The sequence below is a fragment of the Cyprinus carpio genome, chromosome B6, assembly GCF_018340385.1.
Source record: "Cyprinus carpio isolate SPL01 chromosome B6, ASM1834038v1, whole genome shotgun sequence".
NCBI lineage: Eukaryota > Metazoa > Chordata > Actinopteri > Cypriniformes > Cyprinidae > Cyprinus > Cyprinus carpio.
Genome location: NC_056602.1, coordinates 24,140,044 through 24,154,618, shown reverse-complemented (window position 1 = coordinate 24,154,618; position 14,575 = coordinate 24,140,044). Strand labels below are relative to the sequence as shown.

Genomic DNA, 14,575 nt, shown 5'->3' with positions numbered 1-14,575 from the left:
TGTTTGCATGGTAATCAATCTGTTAAGCGAGTGGAAGGAAGACGCAACCGCTCCCCCGAGAACGTGTCAAGACATCATCACTGTCAAATTTCAAGAACGTGGAGAACAAAGCTGCCAAGCGCACAAAAGCCATTCAAAAGAGATTTCATTTTCGTTTTCTTATAGCTGGAGTTCACGTGAGTGTTTACCAGAAAGTATGCTATTATTTGCTTAAAATGAAGTTATGATGTTGCCAAGGTGATAGGCTGCTGAGAGGTTTATGTAGGCAGGGTTCCATCTGGACGGCTCGGAGGCTTTCAGTCTGCTCAGACTCACAGATGCCCATTAAAGACCAAAGATGCTGCACTTGCTCCGCGGTACATTTCGACACATACGCATGAGATCGCCCGTGAGTTAAAGCAGACGCAGATGGGGTATGATAAGAGGTTATATTTACTCTTTACCATTCGCCTGTTTTGCATTCTCAAGGATTAGAAGGACCTTCTACACCATTACTCTAACATCTCTAAACACACAAGAGATCCCCCATCATTAAAAGGTCATTAGTCTAGGGTTCCTGTCCCCCCTCGTCCTCTCTCCTCAGTCCCCCAGGCCCCTCCTTCATCAGAGCTTAGCGAACATTCAGAGCGTCTTTCTTTCTTTTTATCTCACCTCCCAAGGATGACTAGCATCTGCTCATTGCTCTGCATAAAGTACAGGTAGGGGCATGCTTATGCAAATGCTTCATGGGAATTGCATGAAAGTCAGTCTTCGATAAGGGGTGGGAGGGGTCTGTTTTTGTGCACTGAAAATGAAATAAAAGACATCGATTTTTAAAAGATTGATCCCAAGGCAGCAGGAGTTGCACGTGCAAAGTTTGGCTGGATATTTGGTATCATCACTTTGCTGTTCATGTATATTTTATGAAACCTACAATGAGAACTAGACGTCTGTGGGTGTCTGTATTAGCTAATGTGTTTTAATTATAAAAAATGGGTCGGGGATAGACTTTATTATGCATTATGAGTTTGACTAACTTTATTTTAAAGATCTTGAATGTAATCACTGTCATGCTGTTATAATCTTAATTTGTCGCTGTTGAAAAATTTCTGATTATTAAAGACAGGGTGTTATGCAATATTAAGAAGTAGTTGAATGGATTTATCATTTCATGCATGGTTCATATTAATAATGATAAACTGATATATGTCTGCTGAGCTGATTCATTCATCCAATATTAAGCGGTTTTGTGATTCTTAGCCTTAGCCGATACCATACACATTTGTACAATTAACAGAATTTAAATGAATGTTATTTTGCAAAAATAAATACTTAAATAATAAGTTACATGGAATAATTGAGAAAAATAGATAAACATAAATAAATAAATTTGCACATTTTTTATTTTCAAATATTTTATTGTTTTTTTTATTATTGCTATTTTGTTGCAATAAATGCCTAAATAATAATGATAATACTACTAGTAATAGTAACAAGTAAATTTTGTGTACAAATCTTAGGATTTAGTTGTATTATGACATACATATGTTCAGTAATTTCGGCAATATGTTTGATATACTCATTCTTTTGTAGTAATGGACTGATTTCAGAGTTGAGATTAAAACTGCAGGCTGAAACAGCACAATCAGGAGTATACAGCTTGACATCTAAAGTGCTTTGTAAATTAAGTCTCGGACGTGAAGTGATCACCTAACAACAATTCTCAGGCTTCCTCAGAATTAAAGAGCTGTCTAAAATCCTCCTGATTACCTGCTTTCCACTAACCGAGATGGTTTCTATTACTAGGAGATTCTTCCAGACCGCCCATGTGTATATTGAAGACAGGAACTCTCCCAGAGTGACCCGCAATGACAGTTTCCCCGTCCTGTCTACAGCGGGTGAGTAGCTAAACAAACAAATGAAAATACATCATGCTGCAATAGCTTTTATTTTAAGTCATTTCATAGGAGTTTTTTAGTTTTGATTTCATCGCATGGGCCCAAAGGTGATCCTAAAATAGGAGGCAGTTGTCTGTTTGGGGAGCAAAGCAGCTCGATATGTTTTGACATGGCTATATTCTGAATCTGAAATGGATCAATAAGATATAAGAAGGTATAGCAGCAGAGTGAACAGCAGAGTTAAAACCCACACCCTTACTACCATTCAGAAGTTTGGGGTTAGTATAATAATATTCATTTTATTTTTGAAAGAAGTTAATTTTATTCAGCAAGGACGTGTTAAATCGATCAAAAGTGGCAGTAAAGAATTTATGCTACAAAGGATTTATTTTGTATTTTAAATTTAATACAAATGCTGTCATATTTAAAGAATTTTATTTAATTATGTATGTTTATATTTTTTATATATATATATATATTCTGTCATATATTATATACATCAAGTAATCCTAAAAAAAAGGATCATGCTTCTGCCACAAAATATGAAGCCGCACAACTTCATTCTGATATTAATAGTAATGTAACTTGAGCAGCAAATCAGTATATTAGAATGATTTCTGAAGAATCGTGTCACGCTAATGATGCTGAAAATTCAGCTTTGCTATCAAAGGAGTAAATTACATTTTAAAGTAAATTCAAAAAGAAAACATCCATTTTTGTAAGAACATTTGACGATATTTCTTTTAGTAGAGTGGAGACTTTTGATATAGCTTTGGTGAGCATATGAGACTGCTTTCAAACACATTACAGAATCCTACAGACCCCAAACTTTTGAACAGTGTACTTTTATTCCATGGAGTACAAAAGGAGGTGCTTTGCTGAATATTCACAATGCTCTTGTGTATCGGGACGTTCATTTCAAGCTCTGATGATAGCTTTGAGTGGGAGGAATATCTCTTTTGTGTTGCATTGCAAAATTAAAGTCCTATTGATTTCGAACTACGTGAGGATGTGTAAATAACGACAGAATTTTCATTTTGGCTGGTCTATTTATTTTAATGATCAGCATTGCGGTTTTCTGGGTTGTTGAGTGGATGCATATTTTATGTTCTGTGTGTGTCTGTTTGTCAGTGGGCGAATGGATGATAGTGCATGATTTTCTAAAATTGCATGAACTGCTTTCAGTATTGCCACTCTTTTCTCTCTTGCTTTCCCTTGGTTTCTTTCCTCTCCTTCTCTCTCCTCATGTGATGCAGTCCAGCTCTTGACTGACAGGTCTATATAACCGTAAGCCAAAAGAAGTAAAACTAGCCATTAATGTTTATGAGAACTCTGTTTGAGGTGATAGTTTAATGTCTCTGCTGTAATAGAGAAGTCATCAACAAGCCCTGTTAAACTGAGGAAGTCTTCTGTGTGTTGCAAGTGATTTAATAAGACAGAATCTTTTCTGTTAATTGCATAGACACTGAATACAGAGTGGGGGTTGAATTGATGTGTGTTTGATCATCCTTCGCAATGGCTAAGCAGTAAATGCTTCAGGGGATTCTGGTCTTTTTTTAAATATGGTCCCAGCTGTGTGTTTCCCTAGGCAGTACTGATCCATATACCTTTATATGGCCATTCTACTTGACAGTAGACCATCAGTCCAGTCCCTTTCTTTGATCAATAACTGATGAGCTTTATATGACACAGATTTGACCAAATATCACTCAGGAAGTCAGGCCAGAAAAGTAGGGCGGATGGATTTTGGTTCAGTCTTTTGTCATTTGGAACAAGGTTGTGTTTTTATTTATTTATTTAAACTTTTATTTTCCACAGGGCTTCGTTCCTTAAAAGTGACAGTAGATATTTTGAAATGACAAATATTAATTTGATTAATGTACAGTTTAACTATTTAATAGAAAAAAAACACCATTTATTATCATATGCACTGCAGTCACTAAATAGTGTGTGTTTTGTTGTGAAATGTATGTCAATGACATTAATCTGAAGTTTTTTTTTTCTTTTTTTTGTATATTATTAAATATTCTGTGAGATAATTTAGTGTATTTAATGAAAATATACAAGTTTGGAATATTTTCTTTTATAGATAAATTAATACTTTTATTCAACAAGGATGCATTATATTTATCAACATTTCTATTTTTGCATTTCATGGATTTTTACATAGTTTCAAGTAAATGTACTTTATATGTATATGTGTGTATTTATTTATTTATTGTATTGTGTGTATGTTTATTTGCTTATTTTTTATACTTTTTATTTGTCAAAGAATCCTCAAAAATAATTCACAGTTTCCACAAAAATATTGAGCAGCACAATATATATTATGAAAAAAAAAACTGCATGATAAAATAATGTATTTGTAATTGGGCATAATTTCATTTAATTTTAAAATTTAATAGTAAGTTTATATTTTTAATTATAAACCCCATCCCTAAATAAGAGAATAAAATGTTATATTTTATATATTTTAAATGTTATATTTTAATACTTAGTTTATATTTTTAATTTTAAACTCTAAATATGAGAAAAATCTAATAATATTTCAATTTTTATATTATAAAATAATACAAAATTTATATTTTAAAGTATAAACCCCATCCCTAAATATATATTTAAAAAAAAAATCTTAGTATTTTACTTTAATGTTATAATAAATACCAATTTTATATATTTTTTATTTTTATTTAATTTTTTTTACTATATATGAGGTTATTAATATTTATGGGTGTTTTTTATTTATTTGTGTTTTTTTTATATCAAAATGTTTGGCTTTGAATATGCGGATGTAGTGTGATGCATGTATGGTTTGTGTTTCAGATGACCTGGAGGCTGTGCCAGTCAGGCAGTTCATCAAACACATCATGGAGCTCTCCTCCAACAACCAACATGGCTTTTCTCAGGAGTTCGATGTGAGTATGATCTTTGTAGTTGGAGCGTGTGAGAATGTGTGTGTATGTGCTCTGTACATGTACCGGTGCTCCCAGTAGCACAGAGGCACAGATGGCTATGGGAAAAGGACTAATTAAAGAGTAGAGCCTCATTAAAATCACTTCTCTCGCTGGAGGAGGAATCTATGCAGGAATGCAGGGAAGCTTGAGTCTGGTTCATGCCCACAGTAAACATTTACAAGATCACAATCCAATATGGACTCATCCAAAAGCAAGAACTGGGTCTCCTGAAGAAGATTTACTTACGATGCTTACCAGTATCGGCGATGCAGCAGGTATCAATTCGTTACAGAGGTGCTTTGTTTTACAGATATTGAAAGACAAAATCTGCTTCATTACGGCTCACTGGGGAGCTAATTATTATGCTGCTGTATAAAATTTATTTCACATTGCATTGATGTGACAATCATTAAATGATTTGGACAAATGAGGCAATTTATGTAAATTCTAATCAAAGTGTGGCTAATTACTGGAATAATTAACTAATTATTTTGGAAATGAGTCTTAAATAATTTACCAATAATATGGTTATTTACCAATAAAAAGGACTGCATTCAGAATGAACTAATCTAAGTATTCATTACTGTTAAAAAAAAAAAAAAACAAGTTAAAATTGTCACAGTATTGTGTGTAAAACCATTTGACAGTCGAATTAAACATTAAATCTTTTTTTTTTAAATTGCTGATACTGTTTATAGTTTGTCACATGAGAAATAGATCGTGAATTGGTGTGTTGTTTACTGCACTTTACATCTATATAGTCCATGCGCACAGAAATCATGCATATTGTGCATAATACACATGCTCTGTACTGCAGAAAAAAGACGTGTAGCATAGTAGAATGCTATTTTCAACATAGTATAGTATGTGAATTACAATACCTGCAACTAATAATTTGAAATCATACCTTCCCTGCAGGAGGTTCAACACTGCACATCTGAAATGAAGATTACAGCAGAACATTCAAATCACCCAGACAACAAGCACAAAAACAGATACATCAACATTGTTGCCTGTGAGTTGATTATTATGTGGCAAGCATGAACATTTACCTTCTTAAATATACTGTGAATTCATCTGCGATGAAGTGCTAGCAGTGCATGCAAGATGAAGATAAAAGATATTAATATCCATTTCTCACTCTTGCATGCACTGCTAGTATTTCAAATAGTATCTCAAAGACGGAATTGAATGATACATCATTTATTGCTTTTTAATATCCAGATGATCACAGCAGAGTGAAGTTGCAGCAACTGTCTGGGAAAGACTCCAATTACAGTGATTACATCAATGCCAACTATGTAGACGTAGGTATTTTATTACTAAGTGCATGCTTGTTGCTTTAATGTTTGTTTTATAATGAAATATTCTCCCTCTCAGGGTTATAAAAGACCCAGGGCTTATATAGCCGCTCAGGGCCCTCTCAAGTCCACGTTTGAGGACTTTTGGAGAATGATTTGGGAACAGAACACCACTGTGATTGTCATGATCACCAACTTGGTGGAGAAAGGCAGGGTGAGTGACTAATAACCACTTCATTTAAAAAAAAAAAATAGACCTTCCACAAAGTTTATTTAATATGCATTAGCATAAAAACAATTGGAGACTATGGTGGAGAGTAAGAATTTAAAGGAATAGTTCACCCAAGAATCAATGCTGTAAATGTACTCACCCTTAGGCCATCTAAGATGTAGATGAGTTTGTTTCTTCAGCAGGACTTTTAAAGAAATTTTGAGCGTTATATCACTTGCTCAACAATGGATCCACTGCAGTGAATGGGTGCCGTCAGAATGAGAGTCCAAACAGCTTATAAAACCATCACGAAGTCCACAAGAAATCAACAGGACTACTTGTCAATCTTGTGGAGTGAAAAGCTGTGTGTTTGAAAGAATCCATCATTAAGATGTCTTTAACTTCAAACCATTACTTTCTGCAAAAATAAGAGTCCTCTATCCATAATATTTCTTTCTCCAGTGAAAAGGTTGTCTGAATCAGGAGAGAAATATGCACAGATCAAGCACTGTTTAAAAGCGAAAACTGTCCAAAACAGTTCTAAACAAATATGTTGGTGGATTTTGATGTGTGAGCACAACAGCAGATTGACTTTTTTCACTGGAGGAAGTGTTATTATGGATTAAAGATTCATATTTTGGCCAGAAGCAACAGTTTAAAGTTAAAATGTCTTGATGGATTGTTTTTTTCTTGCAAATAAGCAGTTTTTCACTTCACATTGTGTTAAGTGATGGACTGGAATCATGATGATTACTTGTGGATTACTGTGATGTTTTATCAGCTTTTTGGACTCTCATTCTGACGGCACCCATTCACTGCAGAGGATCCATTGGTGAGCAAGTGATGTAATGCTAAATTTCTCCAAATCTGTTTCAATGCAGAAACAAATGCATCTACATCTTGGACGCCCTGAGGGTGAGTAAAAGTTCATTTTTGGTTGAACACTTCTGTTGTAGGTGTTGATGTTTTAAAAAGCAAAACAGAATATGCTTTTGTTGTTTTTACAGAGGAAGTGTGATCAGTATTGGCCATCAGAGAACAGTGAGGTTTATGGGAACATAATGGTAACTCTGAAGAGTACTAAAGTTTATGCTTACTACACACTCCGCCATTTCATCATACGCAACACCAAACTGAAAAAGGTGCGTTTGAGCATTTGTGGACAGTGTTTATAGAGCAATGAAGTATTAGACGCTGGATTTTGACCTCTGGTTTGTCTTTTTCAGGGTCAGAAGGGAAGGCATAATGAACGGCTGGTTGTCCAGTACCACTACACGCAGTGGCCAGACATGGGCGCACCTGAGTATACACTACCAGTCCTCAAATTCATCTCTCGCTCTTCAGCGGCACGCACCCCGGGCACAGGCCCCGTTTTAGTTCACTGCAGGTACTGAATTATAAGCTCCGCCCACTCGTATCTGAAACGTCAGTTCTAGTGTTGTACTTTCCAACTGTGCAAGCCTTCCCATCCCTACATCATATTCAGTGGTTGAAAGTGTGAGCCTCTTTGCTTTGTAGCAAAATGAGATGTCGTTTTTATCAAACCATCTCTTTCTCTGTGTCCTGCAGTGCTGGAGTGGGCAGAACAGGCACATACATAGTCATAGACAGCATGCTGCAGCAGATAAAGGACAAAGGCACTGTCAACATCCTGGGATACCTCAAACACATCCGAGCTCAGCGTAACTACTTGGTCCAGACCGAGGTTATTTCCTGTTTGATTTAATACACTATATTTCCACATACTCAAAACGCACACTCAAATCACTGGCTGTAGCTGTGTTTTGAAGTAATATTAGTGTTCTGCTTACTGCGTACTGTGCTGCATATAGTATATACTCCAGACTCTTTGTTAAAATTGTATGTGCAACTGTGTAGCATGCAGTTAAAACCGATTCCAAATGTATTGCACTACATTTTGTCACATGACCTTGTTGTTTAGCATGTTGCATAACAGGGTTACTTTTGTTGACTAAAAGTAAAACTAAAACTATTAAAAATAAATGTTTTTAATAAAATCATGCTGAAATTAAATATAAATATTAGATGAAAAACAAATTAAATGAAAATTAGAAATGTTGCCTTGGCTGATTAAAATACAAAGCACATAACAAAATTACTAAACATGAAATTAAAATTCAGATGAAAGCTGGAAATATAAAAATAAGAGCTAATTTAAAATATTATAAAAGCTATATATATATATAGTATGCACATAAACTGACAGTCACCACTGATAAGCTACTACTAAATATTGTAGAAACTTAATTTTCTGTAAAGTTGCTTTGCAATGATTTGTATCGTAAAAAGCGCTATACAAATAAACTTGAATTTAATACTAAAATAACACTTGCATATGTAGCTTCCAGTTTAATGGTTATTTTGCATTTGTTAAATCCCATTTTGTGTAAGATGTATTTATTTTTGGCAGTCCAGTCGAATTGCTTTAATTTCATTATAGTGGAAATGTAAGGTCAATACAAGTGCAGTGCATTGTGGGATACCGTATGCAGTTTTCTGATTGTATACTGCACATTTTGCATTTTGTATAACAAGCATATAGAGCATTTACATACTGTTCACTCTTTGCATACAAAAAAAATTGAGTAGAATTCCAGTATGCCGTTCTAAACATAACCATATTTTATTTATTTGCAAATATAATGTTTGAGATGTCATATACCTAATGCAACATGGTTTGTTTAAATGACTGTGTATGTGTGTCCTACAGGAGCAGTTTATCTTCATCCATGATGCATTAATGGAAGCTGTGCTTAGCAAAGACACCGAGGTGCCTGCCTGGCAACTCCATAGTTATGTCAACAGCATTCTCACCCCGAGCCCCACAGGACAAACACGAATGGACAAACAGTTTAAGGTCTGGACTTGATGACTGTGTTGTGGCTGTTGTGCAATTGTATTGAGATGTACATTTTCTCAGTTAGACAACTAACCTGCTCCTCCTTGTGGACGCTCTTGTTATTGTTCCCTCAGTTGTTGACGCAATGCAATTCTCACCTCACTGAGTGTTTCAGTGCCCAGAAAGACTGCAACAAAGAGAAGAACCGCACCTCATCAGTCTTGCCAAGTGAGTCGCTAAACCTTCCAAACCCATATATCAAAATAACAATCCTGCTTTGTTGCCACTTGCCAGTATGGATTTTGCTGGATTCTCAGAGTACAATGTAGCACAGTGTGGTAGCATCATTTAAAAAAAAAAGTCTGTAATTTTTATATTTCTGTTTAGCTTCCATTTATTTTATTCTGAATTTTTTATGTTTTCAGACTCTCTGTTTTTTTTTTTTTTTTTAAGTTTTCATCTAATATTATTGTACTTATTTAAATGGCCAAAAACTGATTTATGATCTTTTTTTATTGTTACCAATTTATTTCCATGGGAAAGTGATCAGAAACATCAAATAGACTTAGCAATTTTTTAAGAAAAAAAAAAGTTAACTGTAGTAAAAAAAAAAATCCCCAGTGATATTTTAGTATTATGTATGTACTGTTATATTATGTATTAATATTTTGAATTAGCCATATTTTTATATTTTCAGACTTCATTTTAATTTGTTTAAATTTTAATGATTTTATGTTTCTTTCATTTTTATATTTCATTTTACATTTCATTTATTTTATTTCAGTTATAGTTTAAGTAGTACTTGGCTTATTTTATTCAGTTAGTTGGCATTCAACATTTCACTTTTTTAAGGTCTTCATCTAATATTTGTTTTTTCTTTTTTTAAATTTCTTTTTTTTTCTTTTAATTTTGTTAGCAATAACAATTCTGCCAATTCTGATAACCATTGTTACCAATTTGTTTCCATGGGAAAATGAAATACCAAGTAGAAATATCCAATAGAGTTGGCAATATTTTTATGAATAGAAAAGAGAAAAAAGAAAAGAAAGAGTAAATCACACAGCTAGTACAAGTTGATAAGAGGATGACCTGCATTATGTAGAATCAAATAGATATGCTTCTGATATGACTACAGTCTTCATCTGAGTGTATATATTACTGAGCGTATTATTGACTTCTTCTTCTGGAAGATTACTTTGAAAAAACATGAAGGTGACAAAGAATGGCAAACAATAGTATTTTAAAACACAATGACTCAGTGAATGGTAGAGTACGAGGTTTGGTCTGCTGTGACGGTTATAGTGAGTTGTTTGTCATTGATGTTTTGCCCCTCAGCGGAACGGGCTCGGGTGACACTAGCTCCCCTCCCAGGAGTAAAAGGAACAGACTACATCAATGCCTCCTACATTATGGTACAGCAACAAGACTTTACTGGAACATTATACATTATTTTTCATCATATTTAATAATGCATGGAACATGAATTATTTGTGTAACTTGCGTTCCAGCTCCTTATCTGCTCATCTCAACATTAGCTGTGATTTTCTTTTAGAATGAAATCAATGTTTATCCACTCACAGGGCTATTACAGGAGCAACGAGTTCATCATTACCCAGCATCCTCTGCCCCACACAACCACAGACTTCTGGAGGATGATCTGGGATCATAATGCTCAAGTTATTGTGATGTTGCCAGACAACCTCAGCCTCGTGAGTACAGCATTGAAGAGCTACTTCTGAACATGAGTTTTTAAGTGGATTCATACTGCGTTATATAACTTATGTTCTTTTTATAAATGTTCAGCAGCTTGCGTTTTAAATTGTTTCATACCAGCAGGTTATCATGGCACTTGTACTTTTGAGTGCACTTGAATTATTACATTATATAATACTGAGTTAACTTAAAAAAAAATGTAAAGAGACAAATTATAAGGAAATTGGTAATTTCTGGTTTATAACGTACTGCTTAATTTGCTTAACATTTATTATAAAATCATTTGTATTTGCTTGTAAATTGTAAATATTAAATGTGGAAACATGCTCAATTTATAAATTAGTTAAATCTGTTAGTGTTTTGATATGATATGATATGATATGATATGATATGATATGATATGATATGATTTGATATGATATGATATGATATGATATGATATGATATGATATGATATGCCCTTGTCTTCTTTTTATAGACTGAGGATGAATTTGTGTACTGGCCCAGCAGAGAGGAGCCCATGAACTGCGTGGCCTTCACTGTCACCCTCATTAATACTGACAGACTCTGTTTGTCTAATGAGGAACAGCTCGTCATCCACGACTTCATCCTGGAAGCCACACAGGTACCTCAGTCACCACACAAACATCACTCTTAAATTGGAAAGTTGCATGATGTTAAAGTTAATGGTAACTGATGCACTAATGTAACATTCAAAGTAAAGTGATTAAGTCTTTCTAATAAATAAACAAACAAACAAAACAAATAAATAAATTCTTATATATATTATATATTATATATATATATATAGTTTTTTTTTTTTTTTTTTTACATTTTTGTAGTTTTTCTTTTTGATTTTTGTTGATCTATTTCTTAATTTTCTTATTCATTCAATCATAGAATTACTAAGTAGTAAAACAAATAACCTACAAAATATGTAAGTCTATAATATATAGTGCAAGGATCCATTAAATTTCAATATCAAAAGAGACAGAAAATACATTTATAAGGTTATGAGTTTTTTTTTTAATGTTTAATGTTTTCAACATTAATAATAATGAGAAATGTTTCTTGAGCACCAATTCAACATATTAGAATGATTTCTGAAGGATCATATGAAGACAATGAAGACTGGAGTAATGATGCTGAAAATTCAGCTTTGCCATCACATTAATAAATTGCATTTTAATATATTATTATAGAAAACTGTTATTTTGAATTTAAAGGTTTCAGTATTACTATTTTTAACTTAGCAATCTTAGTGAGATTCAGAAACTTCTTTCAAAAACATATGGATGGATGGATGGATGGATGGATGGATGGATGGATGGATGGATGGATGGATGGTTGGATGGATGGATGGATGGATGGATGGATAGATAGATAGATAGATAGATAGATAGATGGTTGGTTGGATGGGTTGTATTTATGGATGGATGGATGGATGGATAGATAGATATATAGATAGATAGATAGATAGATAGATAGATAGGGCCATTTTAGCTGCACTTGTTGGTTGCATAACTGTTTATCTTTGCTGTGCAGGATGACTATGTGCTAGAAGTCCGACATTTCCAGTGTCCAAACTGGCCAGATCCTGATGCGTCCATCAGCAGCACATTTGAGCTTATCAACATCATCAAAGAAGAGGCCATGACAAGGGATGGTCCCACCATCGTGCATGATGAGTGAGTGCATGAACCATGAGTAGTAGTGCATGTAACCAGAGGGAGAGAGAGCATCATGGAGTGTGTGTTTCAGGTTTGGAGCTGTCTCAGCCGGGATGTTCTGTGCTTGGACCACACTTTCCCAACAGCTGGAGAACGAGAACGCTGTGGATGTCTATCAAGTGGCCAAAATGATTAACCTCATGAGGCCTGGCGTCTTCACTGAAATTGTAAGCTCCTCATAATACAAGTCTGCTTGATGACGAATTAAATTAAAGAGAGGTTATGGGGTTTTGTGTAGAAGTTTGACGCAGTACAGTTGAAGTTCCAAAATGTTCTTTTCCTTCATTGTGTTTATTTCCTTTTTTTTTCTCACTATTTCTCTCTACCTCTTTTAGGCGCACTATCACTACCTTTACAAGGCTATGCTCAGCCTTGTCAGCAGTAAAGACTTCAGACTTGGCTTTAACTACATGGACAAAATTGCTGGGATAGTGGAAACAGACGAATCCAACCAAGCTGAGAGCATGGAGTCCTTGGTGTGAAGTTTCCGGAAAATGAGATGGAACAAAGTGGTTCCTTGAACTTTCCATGAGGCCTTTTTTCCCCAGACTCTTGGTGAAATGAAAAAAAAACAAAACAACAACAACAACAAAAAAGAGCTTTTATATACTGATAAAAATAAATTCTTTTGATATTTATTTTTGCTGCTTTTTGTTATCCTGCTGAGCGCCACAACCTGCTCTCCAAAACACACACACACACACACACACACACACACACACACACAGTCTACTTTGCACTACACTGTCAGTGTTACTACTTGATGCCTAGCTGATTATTGATAATTGTGTTGAAAACGTTTCCGAGTATCACTTTATTGTTGCCGAAAAAGTCTACAGACTTGTGCGGGTGGTCAGCCGCGACAGCACATTAACACACACATCAGCCTCATACCCATGAAAACTGTACACAGAAAAACTCCCAACTTAATGCTCATAATGATGCGACTTTTAACCGTCAAGCATTGTGACTTGTTAGATTAATGTTCTTTTTTTTTTTATTTATTAAGATATGCCATTTTATGTCTAACTTATATACATTATTTCAGTGTGGTATCATAACAGCAACTGTGAACATATATTGTTATCAGTAGCATTTCTATTGTTTTGTAATATATAAAGATATTGATCAAACATGTGTCTGGTTTCCTTTATTTGAGTTACAAGCATTTACTTGGAAAGATGACTCTTTCTTGAAATGGAGAAAACATTTACATAACATATTTGGAATTCATATACTGAAGTAAAACAACTTAACTGAAAACTACTTGAAAAGGTTAAACAACCTCTTAAACCTAAAATCATCATGTCTAGTCAATGAAACGACTCTGATGAAGATGTTTACTGATACACAGATTGATATTAGCGCTGAACAATCAGAGGATCAACATTTGGATTTTTTATTTATTTATTTTTGGCTATTGATAATAAACAGTATGCATATTACAAATCTTTAATGTTTTGTATTAAAAAAAATACATCACTAATAAAAAATGTAAAGGTATATGAGATTTATTTCAACAGTGCAATACATTTTAATGTCCCCATCATATATTTTGTGTTTTAACACACTGTTGGACTTTTAAAACGGGTGTTTTACAATTAAGTCAAATTAAAATTATTACATGTTTTCCTTCTATGACGATATCACTATTAAGCGAACAGGAGAAGCAAAAAAAAAAATTATTTTTTTTACAATTTTATAAAATAATAATTTAATATGAGTATTAATTTTATGTTAAATTGATTAGATGTAAAAGACACTAGACATTGAACTTCTGCTTTCCCCATCGCTGAACATCTCGAGTAAATAACATGGATGTAATACTCATATCTGTCATTGGGAGCACTTTATCTTTGAGAGCAGTCCACTATTGCACAGGGAGAGGTGCTTCTGCTTTCATCAGTAAAGTGTTCTGTTACACGAATG

General features: G+C 34.1%; 1 protein-coding gene across 1 annotated transcript in view; it reads left to right on the top strand.

Annotated features, from left to right (window-relative positions):
* LOC109056501 (receptor-type tyrosine-protein phosphatase gamma-like) overlaps nt 1–13,749 on the top strand; it is a 75,792-nt gene extending 62,043 nt beyond the window's left edge. The window contains exons 14-29 of the mRNA XM_042726399.1: nt 1,786–1,877; nt 4,701–4,792; nt 5,750–5,846; nt 6,056–6,138; nt 6,212–6,346; nt 7,351–7,485; nt 7,570–7,730; nt 7,913–8,048; nt 9,075–9,221; nt 9,338–9,431; nt 10,539–10,615; nt 10,784–10,912; nt 11,395–11,541; nt 12,462–12,604; nt 12,678–12,813; nt 12,982–13,749. Coding sequence (XP_042582333.1) covers nt 1,786–1,877; nt 4,701–4,792; nt 5,750–5,846; nt 6,056–6,138; nt 6,212–6,346; nt 7,351–7,485; nt 7,570–7,730; nt 7,913–8,048; nt 9,075–9,221; nt 9,338–9,431; nt 10,539–10,615; nt 10,784–10,912; nt 11,395–11,541; nt 12,462–12,604; nt 12,678–12,813; nt 12,982–13,128 — 1,951 coding nt within the window. The 3' untranslated portion in view covers nt 13,129–13,749. The remainder of the gene's footprint in view (nt 1–1,785; nt 1,878–4,700; nt 4,793–5,749; nt 5,847–6,055; nt 6,139–6,211; nt 6,347–7,350; nt 7,486–7,569; nt 7,731–7,912; nt 8,049–9,074; nt 9,222–9,337; nt 9,432–10,538; nt 10,616–10,783; nt 10,913–11,394; nt 11,542–12,461; nt 12,605–12,677; nt 12,814–12,981) is intronic.
* The last annotated feature ends 826 nt before the right edge of the window (nt 13,750–14,575 follow it).